Below are 21,981 nucleotides of genomic sequence, written 5' to 3'. Positions count from 1 at the left end.
CAAATGCGGAACTGGTATTACAAGAATGTGTCTCCTACTTGAACAAGACGTGCGTGCGCACTCACAAAAACGAAACTTATCGTGGGGCGGGACTTCCGTCTTGTGAAGCCCGCGCCCACGGAGTGCCTGGCCAGAGGAAGAGCCCCGTGGAGGCTGCCTTGTCCGGAGTGGCGGTAAGTGGGCCTTAGTTGTAGGGGGGGGGGGCGGGAGGGGGGTGTCTTGGTGCGCTTGTGTGTGTGTGTGCGCACGTATGTGTGTGTGTGTGTGTGACGGCGGGGGGGGGCTGTCTCTGTATGTGTGTGTGTGTGTGTGTGCGCGCGCGTGTGTCTGCGTGTGTGTGTGTGCGTGTGTGTGTCTGTGTACGTGTGTCTGTGAACAGCCGGCCGGGATCGGAGCGCGTGACCTGATCCGATTCCGGCCGGCTGCGTGCGCGTGACAGTCTGTTGTCTCTGCCTAGTCCTTGAACGGGAAAAGGACTGAAATGATTACAATAGATCGCTTTGCGACAGCAGGGGCTTTCGCCCCTGCAATCGCAGGCGCGACCTAAAAATGGTCAAATAAAGGATTAAAAAAATAGTTGGAATTTACCCCATGAAATGAGGAAAACGTTTACCAACTCTACTATGGCAGTGTATTTTCCAGGCTAATCTTTCTTTCTGTTGTTTTTGAGGGTATTACAGACTTGTAAATGGAATGTCTCCTTTTTAGGTCTCGGCTAGCGTAGGCTGCGCCCATGCGCAGTCTCGCTGGCGAGACTTAATGACTTAGAGTGAGTTTCACTAGCGAGGTTAAGCCCCGCCCCTCTTTTCCATTGGCTGGCGTCGCCGTTCATGCTAAACGGTGGCCAGCCATTGGAAAAGAGTTCCCAGTGACGGACTTCTTTCTCTTTTAGCCCCGTCATTTTCAGACTGGCTTCCTTGACTTACTGCTGTGGTAAAAGGTTTCTTATCTTCTTTATGGGGCGAAACAGATGGCCCCATAAAGAAGATAAGAAACCTTTTACCACAGCATTAAGTCGGGCTCTAAAAGAGAAAATGGCACGTCGTAGGGTGCTACTTTGGCTATAACTGCGGCACCTGCGCTTTACTTTTAATGTTTCAAGTAAAGCGCGGGTGCCGCGGCTGCCTAGCGAGCGCTTGTTTTATATGCATTTGACTTTAATTAAAAAAAATATCCTTTGCGGGGACCTATTGCAAAGCCTCATCCAAGATGGCATCACAATACCGAACGCATCAAAGAAAGAGGACTAAAGACATAACGGAAGCGACCACAGGGCTGTGACCTGGAAGCGGAAGTGTAAACCACTCGTTCAATAATCGTTGCTGCGAGTACTACCTATGCGTGCCGGGATCAGAAGGACAGGTGCGAAGTAAACAACACCCGGGGCAAGAATACCGAGAGCTGGGTGATAATTGCCAACGTAGATAGGACACACCAAGAGCCTCGTGGAGGACCTAGCAAGCAGCAGCCATGGCGGATGTTACTGCCAGAAGCCTACAGTATGAATACAAGGCGGTGAGTATGGATGGGAAGCAGGGTGTTAAAGTGGGTTATATATCAACAGGAAAGGTGTAATCAGTAACGCGACGCACTGTAAGCAAACTAACGTCAATAGCACAAACATCTACAGAGTTCCAGTCTAGGCGCAGATATTGAAGGGCGTAGTGACTGATAAAATGTTTCTTTATAAGGGCCAGTGTGAGTTGTTGGGAGTATCTAATCGGTTGGTGCTGGTGGTCTGATGAGCTGATATGGCAGGTGAATGCCAGAGGCAGTTGGTCGACTGAGTGTAACAGGCAACAGCGACTAAGTGCAACACTGGTGTAAGGTGGTCACTGGGCTGACATTTTAAATGAAATGCGGTTTGGGGGTTAATGAGGAGGATGGGACCTGGGTGCTTTGCTGCCATGAGTGTTAGAGGCTGACGTGAGAAGGGTCGTTACGAGGGCAGACTTGAGGAAGCGCGGTTGTGTAATCGAGGCTGCCAATTGAGGTGGCTTCAGTGGGATAACAACAAGAAGGTGGATCTGTGGGACTGTTTCAGCAGTCTGCTGTGGCAACAAATGATGGATAGCATGCTGAATGAATCAAACATTAATGAATCAAACATTAACAAAGGTTAAAGCAGTGGGTGTGAAGTCTTTGTCTGGATTGTTATGATGGCCACGGTATTAGTTGTGGCTAGAGGGGTGTGCCAGTATGGAGAGGGTCCTGAAAGTTGTGCGCTTTGTATGGCCTGAGCACGGAATTGCTGTCACACTCTGTGGTGGTTTCATCATCCAGGCCTCTCTTGCGCATCCATTGCTGCGCGTAGGTCTCTGGTGGTATGGTCTGTAGCTTCACCCCATGAGGCTTCGTAAAGGAGGAAGTTAAACGCTCCACATTAGATATCCCGCCTGTATGAAGTAGTACATTTGCCTAGGAAGTACAAATTTTCGGGCAGTCCTAAATTTACATTCCACGCAAGCATCATCTTGGTGCATGTACAGAGGCGCGCGGCAGAACAACGTGCATTTGTGGTGAGAGAAAGCAGAGTTTGTGCGGGTGCAGTGAGTCAGCATCATCAGAAAGTGCGTTTCACATCTGCTCATGAGGGGTCGCTGGGTGCTGTTACTCATCCCCACGGGCCCGTGTGGGCGTGGATTCAGCTATCGGGGGGGGGGGGGGGGCTGTTGACCGTCCTTATTTAGAAGTACCACGCGTCACGTGACCAGAAAATGGTGGCCGCTCCGGGATCCTAACAGCTGCAGAAGAGGGATGCTGAAAGTGCGATAAGGTGCTGGAATATGCTTTTAAAACCAATTGGAGTTGAAATTATCCGAAACCTTCCAAGAACTTTTAAAGGTAGGTGCGTGTGTAGTGATGAATTCAAAGGGTTGCTCTCTGTATGTGTGTGTGTGTGGCTCTGTGTGTGTCTCTGTGGCTCTGTGTGTGTGTGTGGCTCTGTGTATGTCTCTGTGGCTCTGTGTGTGTGTGGCTCTGTGTGTGTGTGTGTGCAAACAAATGCAATAGATCTCGTATTTGCGAGAGATTAAGCAATTGGCATTGTAAATGACAATGCCATTTATTTATCTGTTTTCAAAACCAACCCATAAATAAAAAGTTTGTAATTTACAATGCCAATAGCTCTAACTTTTTCGAAGGCGAGACCTATTGCATTGTAAATGCTTATTTTTGTTTTAAGTCACATGGGTTATGTTATGGCCCAGACGCTATGCATGTGCATACGTGCTGGGCAAGATGCGCAAGAGTGAGGGAACAACATGGGGAGAAGGGAAAAGCACACAGGTAAGAGACACAGGTAGCGTGTGGGCGAGAAGCATTCTAGGGAGAAGGCTGGAACACACATGCACACTCTTGGCGTGCTTAAGAAAAAAGTTTTTTCTTAAAATTGAGCAGTGGAAGGACACAAGTAAAACGTTATACTTCAGACAAGAACAGACACAAGATGGACAAGACCAGCCATTGAATAAGAATCAAGCAAATCAGAGTGATAATGAAGCCAACGAGTGGTAAGCAATGTACGGGCTTTAAGTCTACTGTAAGTTCTAGCTAAACTGATAATAGGTCTTTTTCAGCAAGACAGCTGTGCTGTCTGATAGGCTGGACCTAAATGTCAGGAATTAACCTGAGAGCAACCATTGCACATGCAGTATCAGAGGAGATGTGGGTTCTGGAAGAGAGCGAGTGTGCATTTTATTATATATTACTCGGAGTGTACTATTATATGATTAAAAAGGGATGTGCTGGATTAGAAATACAGGTAAAGCCATGTGATTGGGAGGTTTTCATTACCTCTTTTTATCCTAGTGGAATAAATAAAACTCTCCACTAGAGTACCAGACACATTCAATTCTGCATGGCTCGCCACCCTTTCAACACATGATGGACAACAGACCTGGCGTAAATATTTCTTGATGTATTCTTCCAGAATATAGAGCCACTCTCTTGATCTTACAGTGCCCCAGTGGCAGAGCCTGGGACACTGCTGTCAAAAGTTACTGAATGATTGATTGTTTTATTTTTCTGTATCTAAACTAAAAATAATAAAAATACAATAATACATTTTTTTTTAAAGTTACTAAAAACTAAGAGTGGTATAATACATGTGCACACATTTCCTAAAACTTCAGGTCAATCTAGTGGCAAACTAGTGGGATCTTCCATATAACAAAATCAAAAGTTTTTTGTTGAGATTTTCCCAGCCTGCTTTTATGTGCGCCCTTGCACCTAATTATCACGGAAAATTTGGCATCAATTTCTTTTCTGGATTTGAAAGACATAAAAAATGTGAAAACACCCTTTTTTATGGAAAAGATGCTAATTGAACTGTGTCAGAGGAGTTAAATGGATAGGTGGCAATTGATTTTCCAGTCACATTAGGAGATGCTAGAATATTTTGTGTGCCTACATATTACAATATGCTACAGTTAACAAAGCAACCAATTTGATTCTTATATTTCATCAGAATTGGGCGTTCAATTAATGTATTGAGCAATCAATGACAAAATTGAAAATAATGGAAGCACTCCCTCTCAGGAAATGTAAATTCGTCTTCAGTTGCTCAAATGATTTAATGGGAGCATGATCAAGCATGGCTCTAAGGGTTTTACACTGTCCTTCCAGCCTTTCCTGAGAGGATCACCAGTGTGAACTCTTGATTTCCCAAAAGAGGAGTGAAGGGGGAACGGGAAAGAAATGAGCCCATATCTAATGGCCATCCTATCCCATACAGCTTGCATGAGCGGGGATATGTATAGTGTGTGAATGCTTTGCGACTTGGGTTTCCAGGGAACCTCCCAGAATGATCCCGCCGCCAGTGTTTGATCGCTCATACACTATCCCTTTTTGGTCTTCCTACATGTCCAGTGAATTATGATTTGCAGATGGGCTGACGCATAGTAGCGAGCTAGGTCAGGTACCCACAATCACACTTGGTGTGGGCTCAGTGAGCAATGTTTCCTGGAGAGGCATTCCATTTTTTTGCCTAAATGAAGGAATTGTATAGTGAATGAAGGCCACCAATGTCGTCCCTACATATGTGAAGAGTCGGAGTCTTGAAAAGGTACAGGATCTTAGACAAAATGGACATTTTGTAGGCTAATAACGAGTGTGTCTTATATTTCCAGCTGTTATATTGAGCCTTGACCCCTCTTTTGAGTCACTAGATTCATTTCCCTAGTTTTAGATAGGGTGGGGGCCAGTGCGAGGCCAATTCCATTAATGTGATTAACTGCCTAACACAGTAGGGTTAACTATCGTTAAGTGTTCCACAAAATTTTTAGGGGTCGAGATGTTTAGAATTTCTGATTTAGAAATATAAATGTTGAATCCTGACACCCTCTGGTATGTGGCCATCTCCTCAAGTACGTCAGGGTCTGGTAATCGATATGAGGATGTCATCCGCAAATAAGGTCATTTTTATTTTCTGGGTTCTAAATTTGATTCCCTTCAAATGGAGATTGACTCGAATACGTTGGGCCAGAGGTTCCAAAGTTAGGTCAAAGAAGAGTGTAGACAATGGACATGTCTCTGGATATGTTAACACATTGGAAATGTAGCCCGTCAACCCTTACACTGGGGCTACAATATCCCGCAAGAAGCCAGCCAGTGAAATCATCCCCTATCCCCATCATCTTCAATGTGTCCGCCATAAAGTCCCATTCCACTCTGTCAGATGTTTTTTTCAGCATACAGAGTGATCGGGAGAGACTGTTTAGACCCCGTTGCTCCTATGTCCAATGGATGTATAGCCTTTTTTGTGTCACTTGCCTGTTTATCTTAAATGAATCCCAAATGATCAGGAAGCACCAGTTCCCCCATCAATACCTGCAAACTCAATGCTGCTATTTTAGTAACGATTTTTGCATCAGCAATGAGAAGGGAGATTGGGTGGTACAATCAAAACCTCTTGTGCTCCTTCCCTGTTAGGGATCAGGGATATATTTGACTCGGACATTGAGGGGGATATTCTGGCTTTCTAAAATCATCTCTTGATAGACCCTGTGAAGTAGGTGTAGGTGTAGGGGTGGGAGTGAGTGTGCCATTCATTTATAGAAGAAGGCTGTAAAGCCATATGGAACTGGTGCCTTCAAGGAGCGCCGTTTAAATATTGAGGTGAGAATCTCATCTTTAATTATGGGTTTGTTGAGGCACTCTCTGCCTGGCTCAATTTGGGTAATGCAGCTCCCATTTTGTGTAGGTGACACAAACTTGTGGGTCTGTGGGTTCCTTTGTGTACAGTCATGAGTAAAACTAAACATTTAGCCTTCCCTTAGTCCAGAGTGTGCCCAGCTGCTGATTTAAATCCAGCTATTGCTCTTTTGGTGTGGTGCTCTCAAAAGATATTGGCCAGTAACTTGCCAGATCTTTTTTTCCCCATATGTAGTATTTATTAACAAACTTCGCCAACAGCTAAGCAGCACAGCCTCGTTCTAACGTTCTGATCTGGCCTCGCTCTGTAAGGATTTTCCTCCATATTTTTGGCCCTCTATTAGTCATTATGTGCTGAATAGCCCCTGAGGCTTGGGCCACGGGAAAGTAAGTGTGGAAGGGAATGGCCCACGGTCTTGAAGCAGGATAGAGTGCTGGTCTGCCTTTACCAGGTTTGAGATTAGTGGTTGGTCAAGAAGGAGGTAGTCAAGCCTGGCTTATGTTTTATGTGCCTTGAAAAAATTTGAATAATCTCACCCTGGTGGGTGTCGAGTTCTTCAAGCATCCTCCAGCCCCAGGACTTCCAGTAGCAGTATGCCTGAAGTCCAAAGGCTCATTGACCCTCCTTTGCTCGATTGATTGGTGTCCAGCCCTGAAACATTTACGAGATTACTATTTCCCTCTATAATGGTTGGTATGGAAGACCATGCTTTCAGAGAGCACATTGTTTGACAGTCTCCCACACCATGCAATTCCTACACAGTATCGTATTACGAAGACACACACTCCTATGAATCTGCTTGTTCCTGACTGAAAGTCTGTCAGTAAACCTGGCGTAGTACACCTCGGTTGCACGTGACTTCATCTGCGAGGTTCTGCAAGGATCTTCCCTGAGCCCGACCCTCTTCAATGTATACATGAGCACCATCCACTCTTGTGATATCACCATTGTCTCCTATGACAATAACACACAACTCATTCTCACACTCTCACAGACAAGGCGCTCAATATCTGCATCAAGTTCAGTGCCTGCCTGACTGAAATCGCCCACTGGATGAAACCAACTGTCTAAAGCTGAACACGGGCAAGACTGAAATCATGATCTTCAGGAAGAGCACATCACCGTGGGACTCCACCTGGGGGCCAACAGAGCTAGGAGGACATTGACAGCAAACTCGGCATGACTACCCAAGTCAGGGCTGCCATCTCCTTACGCTTCTATAACCTGATGAGGTTCAGGAAGAGTTTCATATGGTTCCCACTCTGCAACAGGAAAACAGTCATGCACGCCCTGGCCACAAGCAAGCTGAACTATGGGAACGTTTTCTGTGACTGGAGCAACTAAAAACTCACCAGAAGACTGCAGACCATTCAGAACCTGGTGGCTAGAATGACTCTTTTACGCCATGCTGATAACACACTACACCTGTAGGAGCTCCACTGGCTTCCAATTCACAAACCAGCACAATTCAAACTTCTCATCCACACTTTTAAGACTCTACACAACACTAGCTCTGCATCCTTCAACAATCACATCTGCTTTAACAACCCTTCCAGACACCTCCGCTTGTCCGGGCTCCTACTTGCACAAATCCCACTCATATGAAAATGAGATCTGGTGGTTGAGGCGTTCCTATATCGCTTCTAAGCATGGGACGACCTACTGCTACACATGAGAGCCTCCTCCTCACTTTTTGAATTCCACTAGCAGTTTAAGCTCAGGATGTTCAAAAAGTCACACTAGGCCCTATGTGTGCCTAGACTCACACTTGCTATGCCCCAGGATACCCTCCTGGGTGATAGTGCACTTTACAGATATGTTTATCAAAACATAATATCCATCAGAAAATGTTCCTGACCTTGATTATTTTTAAAACAAAGTTTTATTAAGTTTACATAATATCGTAAGTCCACAATACATCACAATATCATTGATACATTACAGATGACCAGTGTGCAAAGAAGGAGTGTATAGGGCATTATTAACCTCCATGTGTGTGACCATAGGAAAGATACATCCCATGTAACAGCCACTATACCATGCACCGACACTCTCACACTCTATCAGGTACTCCGTTCTGTTAATATGTCATTTAACATTATTTACCATTTCTGCAGAGATCATACCATTGTACATCACTACTACTAATAAACCAACTCCCTTCATAAACAATTCCACCCCCCTCCCGCTAGTCCCATATACCTTTACTATGTCAGCTCTTTTAATCTGGTCCCGTTGTGACTTATTACAATACATCTTTACAATGAACATGCAACTCGTTCCAATCCGTTCCGGTTAAGGCTCTGACCTATGCACCTTATTGTGTGCTAGTTACAGCAGCATTGAGATCTATGTCCATAGTTTTACAGGTTTCCATCCTAGCATCTCAATCGATCACTATAAGAGTTTTCCGCAGACCTCTTGCCTCCTCCCTTCTTATTACTGCTCACTCTGCTCGGCCCCAGCGGATTAATTCACTATGCCATATATATTCAGTGGGTGGTGTCTTTGATTTCCATCTCAAAGTGATGGTTCAAATTGCTAAGAGAAGTGCCATGTTTACAAATCGGTATTGTACTTTGTATTTGGCCGCATTCTTCCGCAGGCCTAGGATACATTCCTCTATAGTGTTGTGTATCTCCTGGTGAGTTATCTCACACGTAAAACGCCTAACAGAGTCCCAGAATTCTCGTATGCGTGGACACAACCATATCATGTGTATGAGGTCAGCACCTTCTAGTTGGCACTTGGGGCAGTGGTACTGTGTTTGTGGGAACATTTTGTCTAATTTGTGAGGGATAAGATAAGCTCTGTGTAGGATCATGGTTTGTATGAATTTTCGCATTTCTCTATATTTTTTGGGGATGTTCTATGATTCTTGCCCATTCTTTGTCTCCTAGGGCCCTCCCTATGTCCCCTGCCCAGGTATTACGCAATGAGGTTAGATCTACTTTTGTGTGTGAACGAATCGGCACATACAACTACTTGATAAGATGTCTACCTCTGCCCATATAATAGAGAGTTTTGACTAGTTTGTGTGTAGGGGGTTCCTGCCTCTGGGGGTCCCATTGGACTTTGATGTATTGTGACAATGCCGCGTGCAGTAAAAATAGGTGGGCTGGTGCTCCCGTCTCCCTAACAAAATTGTCATGATCTAAGAGCATCCCGTCATTGAACAAGTCTGCCACCGTGCTGATCCCTTCATCTAACCAGGGCGTTATCCTATATTTTGTTATTTGTCCACCCAACAGTGGTATTCCCAACAATGAGATATTGCCAGCATACGCAGGGGGCGTGCCTGTATATAAAATGTTCCTGACCTTGATGATGGCTGTATACTGAAGCCAAGATGAACAGCTCTTCCCTCAAGAGTCCCTGAATTTCCTATCCATTGACCTGCTTTGTTCTTTATAGACTCCTCCACAACTAGTGGACAACTGCAATGGATCAAAACCCCCTCACCTGCAGATTTCCATCGAAAAACATTGGCAGAGGAAAACCTGTGATTTCAAGAGGATTTGGTCTTCCCTTAATAGGTGGGTCTCTGGAATTAATCGCACATCAATGTCTAGGAGACATAGTTTATGAAGGATGGAGCAGCATTTTGAGGTGGTAATTAAGGCCCCGGATATTATACTTGGAGATAATTAAGTGTCATGGGTGATGTGATTGAGTAGAAAATGCATGAACCACATGCTGGATATGGAAGGAGCACAAAAGGTGACATGAAGGGGGCAGGCTCCCCTCACAAGAACCCTGAAACAAAAAGTGCAAAAAACATGAACTGTGTTGACAGTAAACCAAAAAGTGTGTTGCACCCCTGGATATAGATAGATAATAAGGAAGCAACACATTTCATATATGCCCTGTTTATGAAGGAAAGATGACAGGTAGAAGGAAAGGAGTGAATACCAATATAAAGGATATGGAGGGGCAGAACCTCTGACCAACGTCAACACCAGAAAGGTTCTGACCCAGCCTATGGCAATCCATGTTTCTGTGTATGTCTGATGTGTGTGTCCCTGTAAGCTCCCATATGAGAAGTCTTTTGGGATTGTTCGCGTATCTATACCATAACGGATTGCCTTAAAGCAGGGCAGGTCTCACCTATACTAAAGAAATCCGACTCCCTCTCCTCAGATCTCAACAACTACCGCCCTATATCCAACATCCCCACTTTGGTAAAATTGCTGGAAAAATGTGTACAAATAAAATTTTGTAACTACATTGAAAACTTCAACCTCCTAGACAAACACCAATCCGGCTTTCGTCAAGGTCACAGCACGGAATCTGCACTCACTCACATAATGAATGACATACAAAAAATGCTAAACCACAACAAATCATGCCTAATGATACTTCTTGACCTATCCCCTGCTTTCGATACGGTTAAGCATGACAACCTATTGTCCCTACTGGAACGAAGAATGGGCCTTACTGGCCCAGTGTTACAATGGTTCACCTCTTTCGTAACAGAACACAAAGAATCAAGATGAAGCAGTTACTCTCTCAACCCACCATGGTCACCATAGGGGTTCCACAAGGCTCAGCACTCTTACCCAATCTTTTTAATCTACTCATGGAGCCCCTGACAAACGCATTGAATTCTGCGAACATTTTATATCACCTGTATACGGTCGACACCTAACTATATATGAAAATCTCATCACCAGAAGACTTCATCTCCCTCAACGCTATTCTACAGAATTCTCAAAACTGGCTCACTGGCAACCACCTCATGCTTAACACCAAAAAACAGAATTCCTCCTCATCTCCCCACCCAATCACACACCCAAGAGAGACTTATGGTTGAAATATCTAATTTCCTTTGACTGTGCTCCACTCCGCGAAATCCTTGGGAGTCACCATAGACAAACACCTGAACATGCAGGCGCAAATCTCTAATGCCACCAAGGGAGCTAATCACCAGATGAGTATACTAAGGTAACTTAAACCCTTTCTTCCACAGGCCGACTTAAAAATGGCGTGCAAGCCCTAGTGCTACCAAGATTGGACTATGGAAGCACCACTCTATGCGGCCTCCGCAAATACAAGCTGGCCCCTCTGAGGGCCTCCCTTAACGCTGCGGCCAGACTGGCCTCAGGAACAAAAAGAAGTAGCCGCATTTCCCTGACCTTGAAAGCTCTGAACTGGCTGCCCTACAAGTCAAGAATACATCTAAAGATCGCCTGCATGACTCATGAAGCCTGGCATAGCAACATCCCAAGGTACTTAGCACAAAAGCTAGAGCGGTCGGGAGGATACAGACAATTGCGAAGTGTGAGCTCTCTACTACTGAAACCACAAGCCTTTCATAAAAAGAGAACTGGTTGCAGAGCTTTTTCAGGGCTTGCACCGAAGATCTGGAACTCCCTACCTCCAGTGGTACGTGGAATCACTTCCTTCACCTCCTTAACCCCTTTGCTGCTCATGACGAGCTCAGCTCATCATGCAGTACACTGGTCGTGTGCTCATGACGAGCTGAGCTCGTCATGAACAATGGGATTTGAAAAATTTCAGCATCCAAGAAGAATTGCCTCAGCATTGATGTGGTTAAGAAAAGAAGCAAAAATGGTTCTAATGAACAAATCCACCGCCTAGGACTCTAATTCGATGTGGACTACGAGTCACCTATGCAATCCATATACTACCTTGTTTGTTTTAAATGCCAAATACTGAATGTATGTATACTACCTCAACCACCTAAAGTGTATTACTGTGTTTTGTGAAGTGCTCCGATTCCCTCATGGATCATTCTTTGTTGACTAGTAGTCACCTATGCTACCCATATATTATTATATAACTCTTTTGTTCTGAATGATGAATACCGTATGTATGTATACAACCCCTCCCCTCTAATGTTTAATAACTGTATATTGTAAAGCGCTCTGATACCTTCGTGGGTCATGTTCGCGCTATATAAAACTTTATAAATAAAAATAAATTGATCAAGAAGATCCTTCCCCTGAGCACTTTGGTGTCAGATTAGGAGATCTTCATCCAGGCAATCCAGATTCTACTGTTCCACACACTCTTTAGACTTGCTCCAAGACAATATCCCATCCTGCTTTTGAGTTCTTTTACCACCTTGGCACTTCACTGTCTTCCTTTCTGTTTTTAGGTTTTGCCTAAGCGAAAGCTGCGCACTGCGCAGCTTTTTCGCGCAGGCGAAAACCTCATGTTTACAGTAGAGTGGCTTGGGAATCCGCCCTCTGTTCCATTGGCTAGCTCCATAAATGGAGGCTAGCCATTGGAACAGAGATATGTCCGTCATGGCCGGACCAGATTTGTGGGCGTTCCCGCGATTTCTTCCCTTTCCGCCGCTCTGTGCGCGTCATCTCGGGGGTGGGCGGGTTGTTTTATTTTTTTTTAGGTTTGTTTTGTTTATTCCAGGCCGACCGCTGCCGGAAGAAGTCCAGGTGAGTGCCCGTTCCCGCCCCCCCCCTCCCGCTGTCCGTGTGCCCGTTTCGCACCCCCCTCCCGCTGTCCGTGCTTTTCCCGCCCCCCCTCCCGCTGTCCGTGCCTTTCCCGCCCCCCCTCCCGCTGTCCGTGCCTTTCCCGCCCCCCCTCCCGCTGTCCGTGCCTTTCCCGCCCCCCTCCAGCTGTCCGTGCCTTTCCCGCCCCCCCTCCCGCTGTCCGTGCCATTCCCGCCCCCCCTCCCGCTGTCTGTGCCTTTCCCGCCCCCCTCCCGCTGTCCGTGCCTTTCCCGTCCCCCTCCCGCTGTCCGTGCCTTTCCTTGTTAATATTTCAGTCAAGAGGAGCAGGCAGGTTCAGGCACGGGACAAATCACCGAATAGCCTGCTCCCCTCCTTTCCGTTATCTTTAGCAGGTCACGATTTTAACACAGGCACAGTGAACGGGGTGGAGGGTCCTGAATAAATGTGCGGGTGCAGCGCTAAGAGTGGCCCCAAACTGGACCTTACTACAAACCTCGCTGCCCTGAGCCAGCCGGCATCTCCCTTGAAGCCTCCACTCAATGCTTGAACCCGGCACTTGTGTTTGCTTTTAAGGGGGGGGGGAGGGAGGAGGGGACATGACCTCCTCGGACCCATCTCCACCTCTGCGCCTCGGGTTGTTTCAGAGCTTTTCCCAGAGCGTTGTGTTAGCGCGTTCAATGCTTGTTGAAGCTGGCACTCTATAAGTTACTTAAATTTGTCCTTGCCTAAAATTGTATTTATTTTGTATTGGTTTTTTTTCTATTTGCACCCCGCTGCCCAGTTCTGCATGTTTCATTTTGAGGGTTTAGCGTCAAATCCAAAGTTAAAACTGGCAAACAAACCCGAGAGAGTGCTCGAGGGAGATCTAACAACGCCTGCATCACCCCGGGGTTTGTAAAATGCAGACCATTGCTATGACATTTTTCATATTGGGTTAGTTCAAGCCAGCCAGGACTACAACTCCCAGAATGCACTAGGTTATCTCGTAAAATGAGTTATACAGCGCTCTGCATGGCTTCAACCCGCTCTAGTTTCACGCAGCTCGTTGTTCGAGACATTTATTCAGAATGGATTTTAGCTTGGGTTTTTGCAGACCCTGCACCGGTGAAACGTCACATCCGGTGCAGAAAGCAGACCCGGGCCGGACCCAGACGGACCTGTCCCCTCATTGAAGGAGGCCTGTCCTGGGTATCTGAAATAAGGCTCCCTCACCACACACTGAATGCAGGGGTGTACACACACATTAAAGTATGAATGAACGAGCCGAGCTTCCTTCAGAAGGGTTTGTGAATCGTAATAATAAATGCCTCACACTCTAATAGTAAAAGCCTGCACCGTGTGCACCTGCTGGAGCTGCGAGAGTCCCGTGGGAACTTCAAACGCCTGCCTTGGAAACTTGTTTTAAACTTGTTCGGTCCGTGCTGAGCGGGTCCGGTCAGAGGGGCCCCGTGTCCGGTCGGTCAGAGGGGCCCCGTGTCCTGAATGGGTAGATGCTGTTTGGAAATGAATGGAGCCGGTGCATGCAAAGACAGCACAAAAACACGAGTGTCTTCATCTGACATGTGAATCTATCCTTAGCCCTGCTCTGGGAAGGAGTGCACGCACACTCCCCGTGTCATTGCGACAAGCCAGCACAGGGTTGACATCCCAGCATATTGTTAAGAGGCTATATAATGAAGCATCGTACTCTGACCATAAAATGTTTCGAAGCGCTATGATACATTGCCGGATAATGGGAAACCCCAAACTGGGATTGTGTGTCTCTTTGATCTAAGATGGGGGAGGGGGGCGGGGGGGCGCATGGCTTGAAACATTATGTTGCCAATACATGACGGATCACGTCAATAGTTCTAAAGTAGCCTATTTAGAGGGTGATATTGTACTTTTTGTATTGTACTATACTACACATGTATGCTTGTGAGCACCCAATGTTGGGGGGGCTCTGTGTGGGTGTGTGGGGGGGCTCGCAGTGTGTGGGAGGCTCTGTGTGGGTGTGTGGGGGGGCTTTGTGTGGGTGTGTGGGGGGGCTCTGTGGGTGTGTGTGGGGGGGGGGGCTCTGTGTGTGTGGGGGGAGCTCTCTGTAGCTGTGTGGGTGTGGCATTTGCGAGAGATTAAGCTATTGGCATTGTAAATGACAATGCCATTTATTTATCTGTTTTCAAAACCAACACATAAATAAAAATGTTGTCATTTAAAATGCCAATAGCTCTAACTTTTGCAAAGGCGAAACCGTTGCATTGTAAATGCTTGTTTTTACTTGTGGTAGGTCTGGGGGTAAAGCAGGCTATGTGTCAGGAAGAGGCAGGTTCAGCACCCTGACTCCGCCTATATTGATTTGATGACCCATCGTTTCCCCTGCCACTCAGAAGTCAAAAGGGGTGGCCCTATATATAATATTATTATCTTCGAGGAAAGAGGTGGCACATCGGAAGGCTTGGCATTTAATGAAAGTCATCATTGAAAGGGCTTGAAATATTTGCAGATCATCACCATTATAGCAAATGGGACCTCCTCTGCTGGCTGTATCCAAAATATCTTCTTTGTCCTTAAACAAGGTTCTGCTCTACCAGCACCAGCATCGCGGGCCTCCTCTGTGTTTGGGAGCGGCTGACTTCCTTATGGAAGGCTCATCAAACTCCGCTGTCTTTTGCGGTGGCTTATTGGGGGGGCAGGTCTCACTCCAACTTGCGGGGGCCTTTCCGGGTGGTTGTATGGAGGGAATCTAAGCCCGCTGCCCACCTGAGGTTTCCCCTCTGTCTCCACTCACACCTGTACCTGGGCGGCGCCGGATACCTGCTGAGTTTCGTTGCAACCTCAGTGAGGGTGGGCCGCTGCCTGTCGCTGATGTCAGCTGCTCACAGGCTGTTTATCTTCTCGTCTGGGGTCTGCTTGATGCAATGGATGGACAAGAGGGAAGCCTGCAAGGCTGCCGCTGTGAGCTGAGATTACAAGTCCAGTGCCATCTTGGGCATGGTCAAACCCCCTCTTCCCCCCGAGAAAAATTGGGTTTGAGGTTGCCTTCTAGAAATAGATTCCACTTGTGATATTGGTTTGTGTTTTGCTTTACGTGTCTGTGATAGCCAATGTATAAATACCAGGATTTTCAGTTGTAAAGCATGTGAATCTTTGTGTTTTTAGTTGCTCGATTGATTACAGGGTGAGGAATGTCTATGTGGTTAACAGCTATTCTACTAGTACTGTTGTGTCATTTGTCTCAATATGTTTTAATTGTAGGCCCTTGCCGACCAGTTTGATGACAGGAATCCGTCTGTACTGGAGCGTCTGAAGATTTTCTATAGTTCACAAATGCCTCCAGTTTGGTCCATTCAGGTATGTTGCCGTATATTGACCGCAGAGCTCTTTAATGGGGGGATATGCTATCGAATGGTTCAATTACTGACCTTGGAATGTGGAGACCGGGGTTTTAGCCTACCTTTATCATTTTACCACAAAAAGGTTTGATTAGGGGGAAATCACAAGTTTTGCATATTAAATGTAAATATGTTAAAACCAATGATACAGTGGCCTTTCTAGTACTGTCTTGAATACGTGTACTTACGATTCCCCGTACCTGCTTGCTGTAATCGGGTCCCAACAGGAAACGCGCATACCGTCCACCCCCCTCCCCTCCACCCCCCGACACACACATTCTCTTACTTAATCACTTTCTCTCTCTCACACACACACGCGCACACTCTCACATGTATGAGATGCTACTGCTATAAGAAACGTGTTTTCTATGAAGCGTCCTACTGCTCCTTCAAAGTTCCAGCTGTCTCAGAACACGTACTGTGAAGTGACGTAGAAGCCATTTTAGTGCTTCACTTATTACCGTGTATGTTGTCTATGACGTTGATGTGTTTGATAGACAGAAAAGGACTCTGCTGTTCCTTCCCTCATTCGGCTAGTGGGGTTCGGGCTGTGCTTTTCGTAAAATTGAAACGTCACTTGTAAAAAGCATGGATTTTTTTTCTTCTTTCTTGATCTGACTTTCATCATTGTCCGGTAACTTGAGTTAAACTTTGTAGTTCTATCCAGGTGTTCACCATTTTATGAAGGCTACAAAGATATCTGGCACTTTCATGATCTACGAAAAGTTTCATCATTATTTTAGTAATTCATTAAAATCACTGCAAATACAGCTGCTAGAGAGATTTTAAAATGTTGCTAAAACATTGATAGAAACTTCTAAAGAGGGCATTTGTCCAGTTAAAAAAAAAACTGTTTGAACTTTTTGCGGCGTGTGAATGCTCAGGCACATTTGCTGTGTTCAAACAGCATTTTATGGTATCTGTGCATTTTGTTATGCCATTTTTCAGAAACATTGGTCTTAACAGTGCCTCTTTCCTTCTTCACTCAAGGGCAGAAGCATACGAGATGCTAGATGGATTCCTGAACTAACACCCCAGGCCCTTTGAGTGATTGTTGGTTAACTTCTGTGAATCCTCCCTGAATTGTACTGAATGGTCAGGACCTACAGACTTAAACGTGATTCTTTCAAGTCTCACTGATTTTTTTTTTTTTTTTTTTTTTTTTGTAAGACGTTTATTAATGTTTAAAGGTGCAGTACATATAGCAAAGCCTACAACCCTGTGGGCCGGCTGCAAATGAACGGTGAATCGTAAGGATGTAGGTCAGCATAGGAGGGAGTGTCATTGTGCCCCTTGTGTCCCCGGTGTACTAGGACATCGATAAGATAGTCACATTATCTTAAGTTCAAGAAAAGAAAAGTCCATAATTGACGCCTTATTTTTCATTTTTTTTCTAGAACTGAGCCATGAAATCGGCAAACTAAACAAAACAGTTCGTATCGGTATGTCCCAATGTTCCTATCGCGACTTCACCACTTGAAGTCCGTCCCACTTGCACGGTGTTAGTAGGAGCCACCCCTGATCGGTGTGTTGGTTGCCGATGCTGTTACAGTGCAACAGGAGGTCAGAGGTGTGTATACGCAAGTGTGCTCGAATTCAGAGTGGGACAGCCCCTGTGGGCCATGGTGGTTCGCCGGTCGCCGGCCTTGTTAGTGGAGCATGCGGCAGTCAGGTGGAGTAGCCTCGCTGTCGGTGTAGCAATCGGCGTTTACGCCTGCAGTCGCCGTCTGGAGTGCCACCAATGGCTTCTGCCCACTTCATTCAAGTCTCACTGATGCTTATCCCTTGCATTTCTTTCCTCAATCACTGGCATTTTGGGTCAGTCCTGTTTCCTCACTCTTAACCTGACTTCCCCCTGCTTCCCCATCACTCTCTATTTATCGATACTCCAACACCTTTGCAGTACGCTGACAAACCCCCCAATATATTCCCCACACTGAATAACCTCCTAACAAACTCTGCAGGCAATCTGCAGGCATTCAATCTTTCACCCCTTGCTGATGGAGCCCAGATATGCCTTTAATGTAATTGTTCATCGCAGGATATTTCTATTTGAGAACACTCCTTTACACAGCAACCACTGACTTTTGACTCGATCTCAAGGAATAGGGAACACCTTCTGGCCTCAGCACTATTTTTGCCATCATCTCACACCAATCATGTTCTTTCTGTAAGGGCCAGCGGTTGGCATCCTTTTCTGACAACTCACTTGTGACCACCAATTACATATTATAAAACTTCCTCACCCTCTCTAGGAATTCATAATTGTTACTGTCCGCCCCAATTTAAAGTGCCCACCTGGTTCTAGAGTCATTTGTTGATGACCTCAACTGTATCCTTAACCAACTGTGCTCCTAATCTCCATTCCTCTCCACCAAATTAAAATATTGAAACCAAAACACAATTTTATGTGATAAGTCTCCCAGAAACTCAAATTCCTTTGCCATTCACTGATGTGGCAACACTCTAGACCCTTTAAGTCTCTCTAACTTACTCAGCCAATCTTTACCAACTTTTGAGGAATGATTGACAGCATTTAAGTGCCCACCACCCGACTAGATCTTGTGGTGCTAGACGTAAAACTGTCTAACTAAATATTGGCTTTATACATTGACAGAGATGGAGAGCTAATGATACGGTGTTTCATACACCTAATGACGAGGTGTTCCATATAAGAAGTGCCTGTATTGAGCTAGCACGCTCTCTTTTAGTGAGAAGTTTGATTTTCAGTACCTTAAAAAGGGCTTTTTCCTTTGCTCCAAAGATTGCACCCTGGGAAATGTGAAGCGATTAAATGTGCCAGATAGGTTGGGTATAAATTGTGCTAATATTTAAACTATAAACACACACTTTTAAAACTGATCATGCTGAAATTGGTAAGCTAATGATGTAACTTCCTCCGAGAAGCCAAATATGATCCTGTTCAAGCAAGTAATGGCTCCTACAGTAGCATTCTAAGCCTTTTGTAGATGTTGTAGATGTAGAAGGTACTTTGCAAGTCCACAATAATTGACACTTTAGTAGTTTAACCGGGGAATTATTGCTGCCCGAACCACAATAGTGTGATTTTTCTCCAAGAGTATGTTGGCCCGTTAAGGTGAGCACATCTGTTTTTGGTAACTGAATTTACATATAGGGCCAGTGCAGACAAATCCTCATCAGATTAACCCCATATACACCATTTGCTCTAGCTCCCACCCAACACTAAAACCCTGATTAGGCGTGGCTCAGAATTACAAGTTGGGTGGTAGTTACCATATCTGGTAATTACCAGGTGCATTAAATATCTCACCCTTTGTTAAATCTTGGCATATCAAACCTTTTGGAATTTAATAGGGAAAAAGTTTATGGGTTTACTGCACCAAACTCCATGTAATTCCTCAGAAACTCACACTAGGTGCTAGTTGTCACACCCAACAAATAGCGTACCACAGGGCATTATTATTTATCTGGCGTAATAAAAACTACCTGGATTCTCAATCAAGGCCTAAAGTTACCAGCCCAAAGGGATAATATGTTCTCACTCTTTATGCATTCCTTGAGTCCACAATGGACTTACTTCTTCTCATAGTCAGGTTGTTTTGTAAAATTAAATGACCCTTTATTCACACTAGGAGGTGCTCCTGACTACGCAGAACCTAAACACCCTTACTCCACCCTAAATGAATGAAAAGCAGTATATAACCTGGACACAAACAAATTGCTCTGACGTAATCAAAGTGCTTGTCCCAAACTCCAAAATTACTCTTCCCTTTCTTGCATCACAATTACTCTTTCTAGTCTCTTTCCAATGCATTCTCCAAAAACGTCCACTATTTTAGGATCTCTCCCACAACTTTATGACAGCTACTGAAAACGACTTATTAATCTCTTTATCAAAGAGTTTTTTATGACTGTTTAAAAGTACAGCAGTGTCGCCTCTCTCTCTAAAAGTCAAGAACATAATCTGCTGAACCAGGCTTTTGTAATACGTTTTATCGAGTCCCTTGTCTAGCCTTTCTAGCTAAAATCCTGGAAAGCCATGTGAACAAACAATTGAACTATGATGTAACCATGTCCTTGAATGATTCTGTTTCAGCTTCAAAACTGGCTGGAGTACTGAAAGCCCCAAAGTGAAAATGATTGATGATGGCCAGAACATACCTGGAATGCACCTTGTCCCTTAACCCCTTCGCTGCTAGGCCTTTTCCCCTCCTGTGCTGAGCCCTTTTTTGGCAATTTGGGGTAGTGCGCGCTTAGGCCCCTGTAACTTTTTGACCACATAAGGTATCCACGCCAAATTTGCGTCCTTTTCTTCCAACATCATGTGGAATCCAAAGGTGCCCAGGGTTTCTGGATTCTCTTGGAGGGGTCCCAGAAAGTAACCAAAATATAGTGATTTTTTTGTTTTTTTCAGAAAAATTGGAAAAACGGGCTGCAAATGAAAGCCTCCGGGTTTTTCCCTAAAAAAGTTATCAAAAAAGGGTTTGTGGGGGTGAAATCTCCATTTTCATAGCTTTTAGGGAATAACAGTCTTTTGTCAGAGAACCGACATTTTTCACACAGTATTGGCATTTTTCTGTGACATAGCCTATTTTTGCTATTTTTAGAGCTTTCTACCTCCTTCCAGTTAATGGTAGAAAAGAGTTTGAAAGCAATAATGGATCCTGGAATGCTGTACATTTTCGAAAAGTACACAAAATTCTGAATTCTGAAAGGGGTCATTTGTCTAAATCCATGAAGGTTTCGTTATAGAAACTAACAGTTAAATATCGAAAAAATTGAAAATGTGTTAAAAAAAACAGCCTTTTGTCTCAACGTTTTCACCTATAACTTTTTCTAATTTTGAGAACTCTTGGAAAGCAATATACCGTTATGTCCGTTAGACCTTCCTGGTTGTGGGGATATATAGGACTTGTAGTGTCACCAAGAACCCGACGAACCCAGATCCAAAAACTGAGGAGCAACTTGCAATGGTATTTTTTCATTTACCGGGTATAGAGCACTTTGTTTTGGAAAATGTATACATGGAAAAATCTGTATGAAAGTCACCTATGTATTTCTGAATTGGGTACAAATTATAGAGTTCAGAAACAGTAAATAATTGCTAATTTTCAAAATTGGGAATACTCATACTAGCATGAGAATTATTGGTCATTTTTCAAAAATATTTTTTTTTAAACACAATGTGTTTCATTGAAAGGGAGAAATGCATGAAAGCTCAATGGGTAATAACAGTTAATTTACAAATTTGAATTTCCCCAATTCTCCCGATAAAAACGGTACCTCACTTGTGTGGGTTGGCCTTGTGCCTGCGACAGGAAACGGCGAAAAATGCAACGTGCTCACACCTAAATTTTGCAGTTACAAATTGACCCTTTTTTGGCAAAGTGCCTACCTGTAGTTTTGGCACCCTAGCTCTGCTGGCACCTAGGGAAACCTTGCAAACCTATACATTTTTGAAAAGTAGACACCCAGGGGAACTCAGGGTGGGGTGACTCCTCTGCCTACCCCCAGGTTTTGTTTCCCAGAATCCCTTGCAAAGCTAAGATTTTGACAAAAAAAACACATTTTCCTGACATTTCAGTGGTGGAAAGTTCTGGAATCTGCGTGGATCAACAAATTTCCACCCACCCAGCGTTCCCCAATGTCTCCCGGGAAAAATGGTCCCTCACTTGCGTGGGTAGGCATAGTGGCTGTGACAGGAAACAGCGCAAAACGCAACATGGTCGCACCTCAATTTTCCTGTGAAATTTTGAGCTCTTTGGACAAAGAGACTACCTTTAGTTTTTGCGCCCTGGCTCTGCCTGCACCTAGGGAAACCTAGCAAACCTATACATTTTTGAAAAGTAGACACCCAGGGGAATTCAGGATGGGGTGAGTCCTCTGCCTACCCTCAGGTTTTGTTACCCAGAATCCCTTGCAAAGCTAAGATTTTGACAAAAAAAAAACATTTTCCTGACATTTCTGTGGTGGAAAGTTCTGGAATCTGCGTGGATCAACAAATTTCCACCCACCCAGCGTTCCCCCATGTCTCCCG

At 44.9% G+C, this 21,981-nt stretch overlaps 1 protein-coding gene across 1 annotated transcript in view; it reads left to right on the top strand.

The window, feature by feature from the left end:
- TTC27 (tetratricopeptide repeat domain 27) overlaps nucleotides 1-21,981 on the top strand; it is a 1,875,723-nt gene that overhangs the window by 1,335,630 nt on the left and 518,112 nt on the right. Inside the window, exon 11 of the mRNA XM_086926895.1 lies at nucleotides 15,826-15,921. Within this exon, the coding sequence (XP_086783021.1) occupies nucleotides 15,826-15,921 (96 nt within the window). The remainder of the gene's footprint in view (nucleotides 1-15,825; nucleotides 15,922-21,981) is intronic.

This window comes from Lissotriton vulgaris, chromosome 6 (genome assembly GCF_964263255.1).
Source record: "Lissotriton vulgaris chromosome 6, aLisVul1.2, whole genome shotgun sequence".
NCBI lineage: Eukaryota > Metazoa > Chordata > Amphibia > Caudata > Salamandridae > Lissotriton > Lissotriton vulgaris.
The sequence above is the reverse complement of the archived record's forward strand: the minus strand, read 5'-3'. Positions and strand labels throughout refer to the sequence as shown.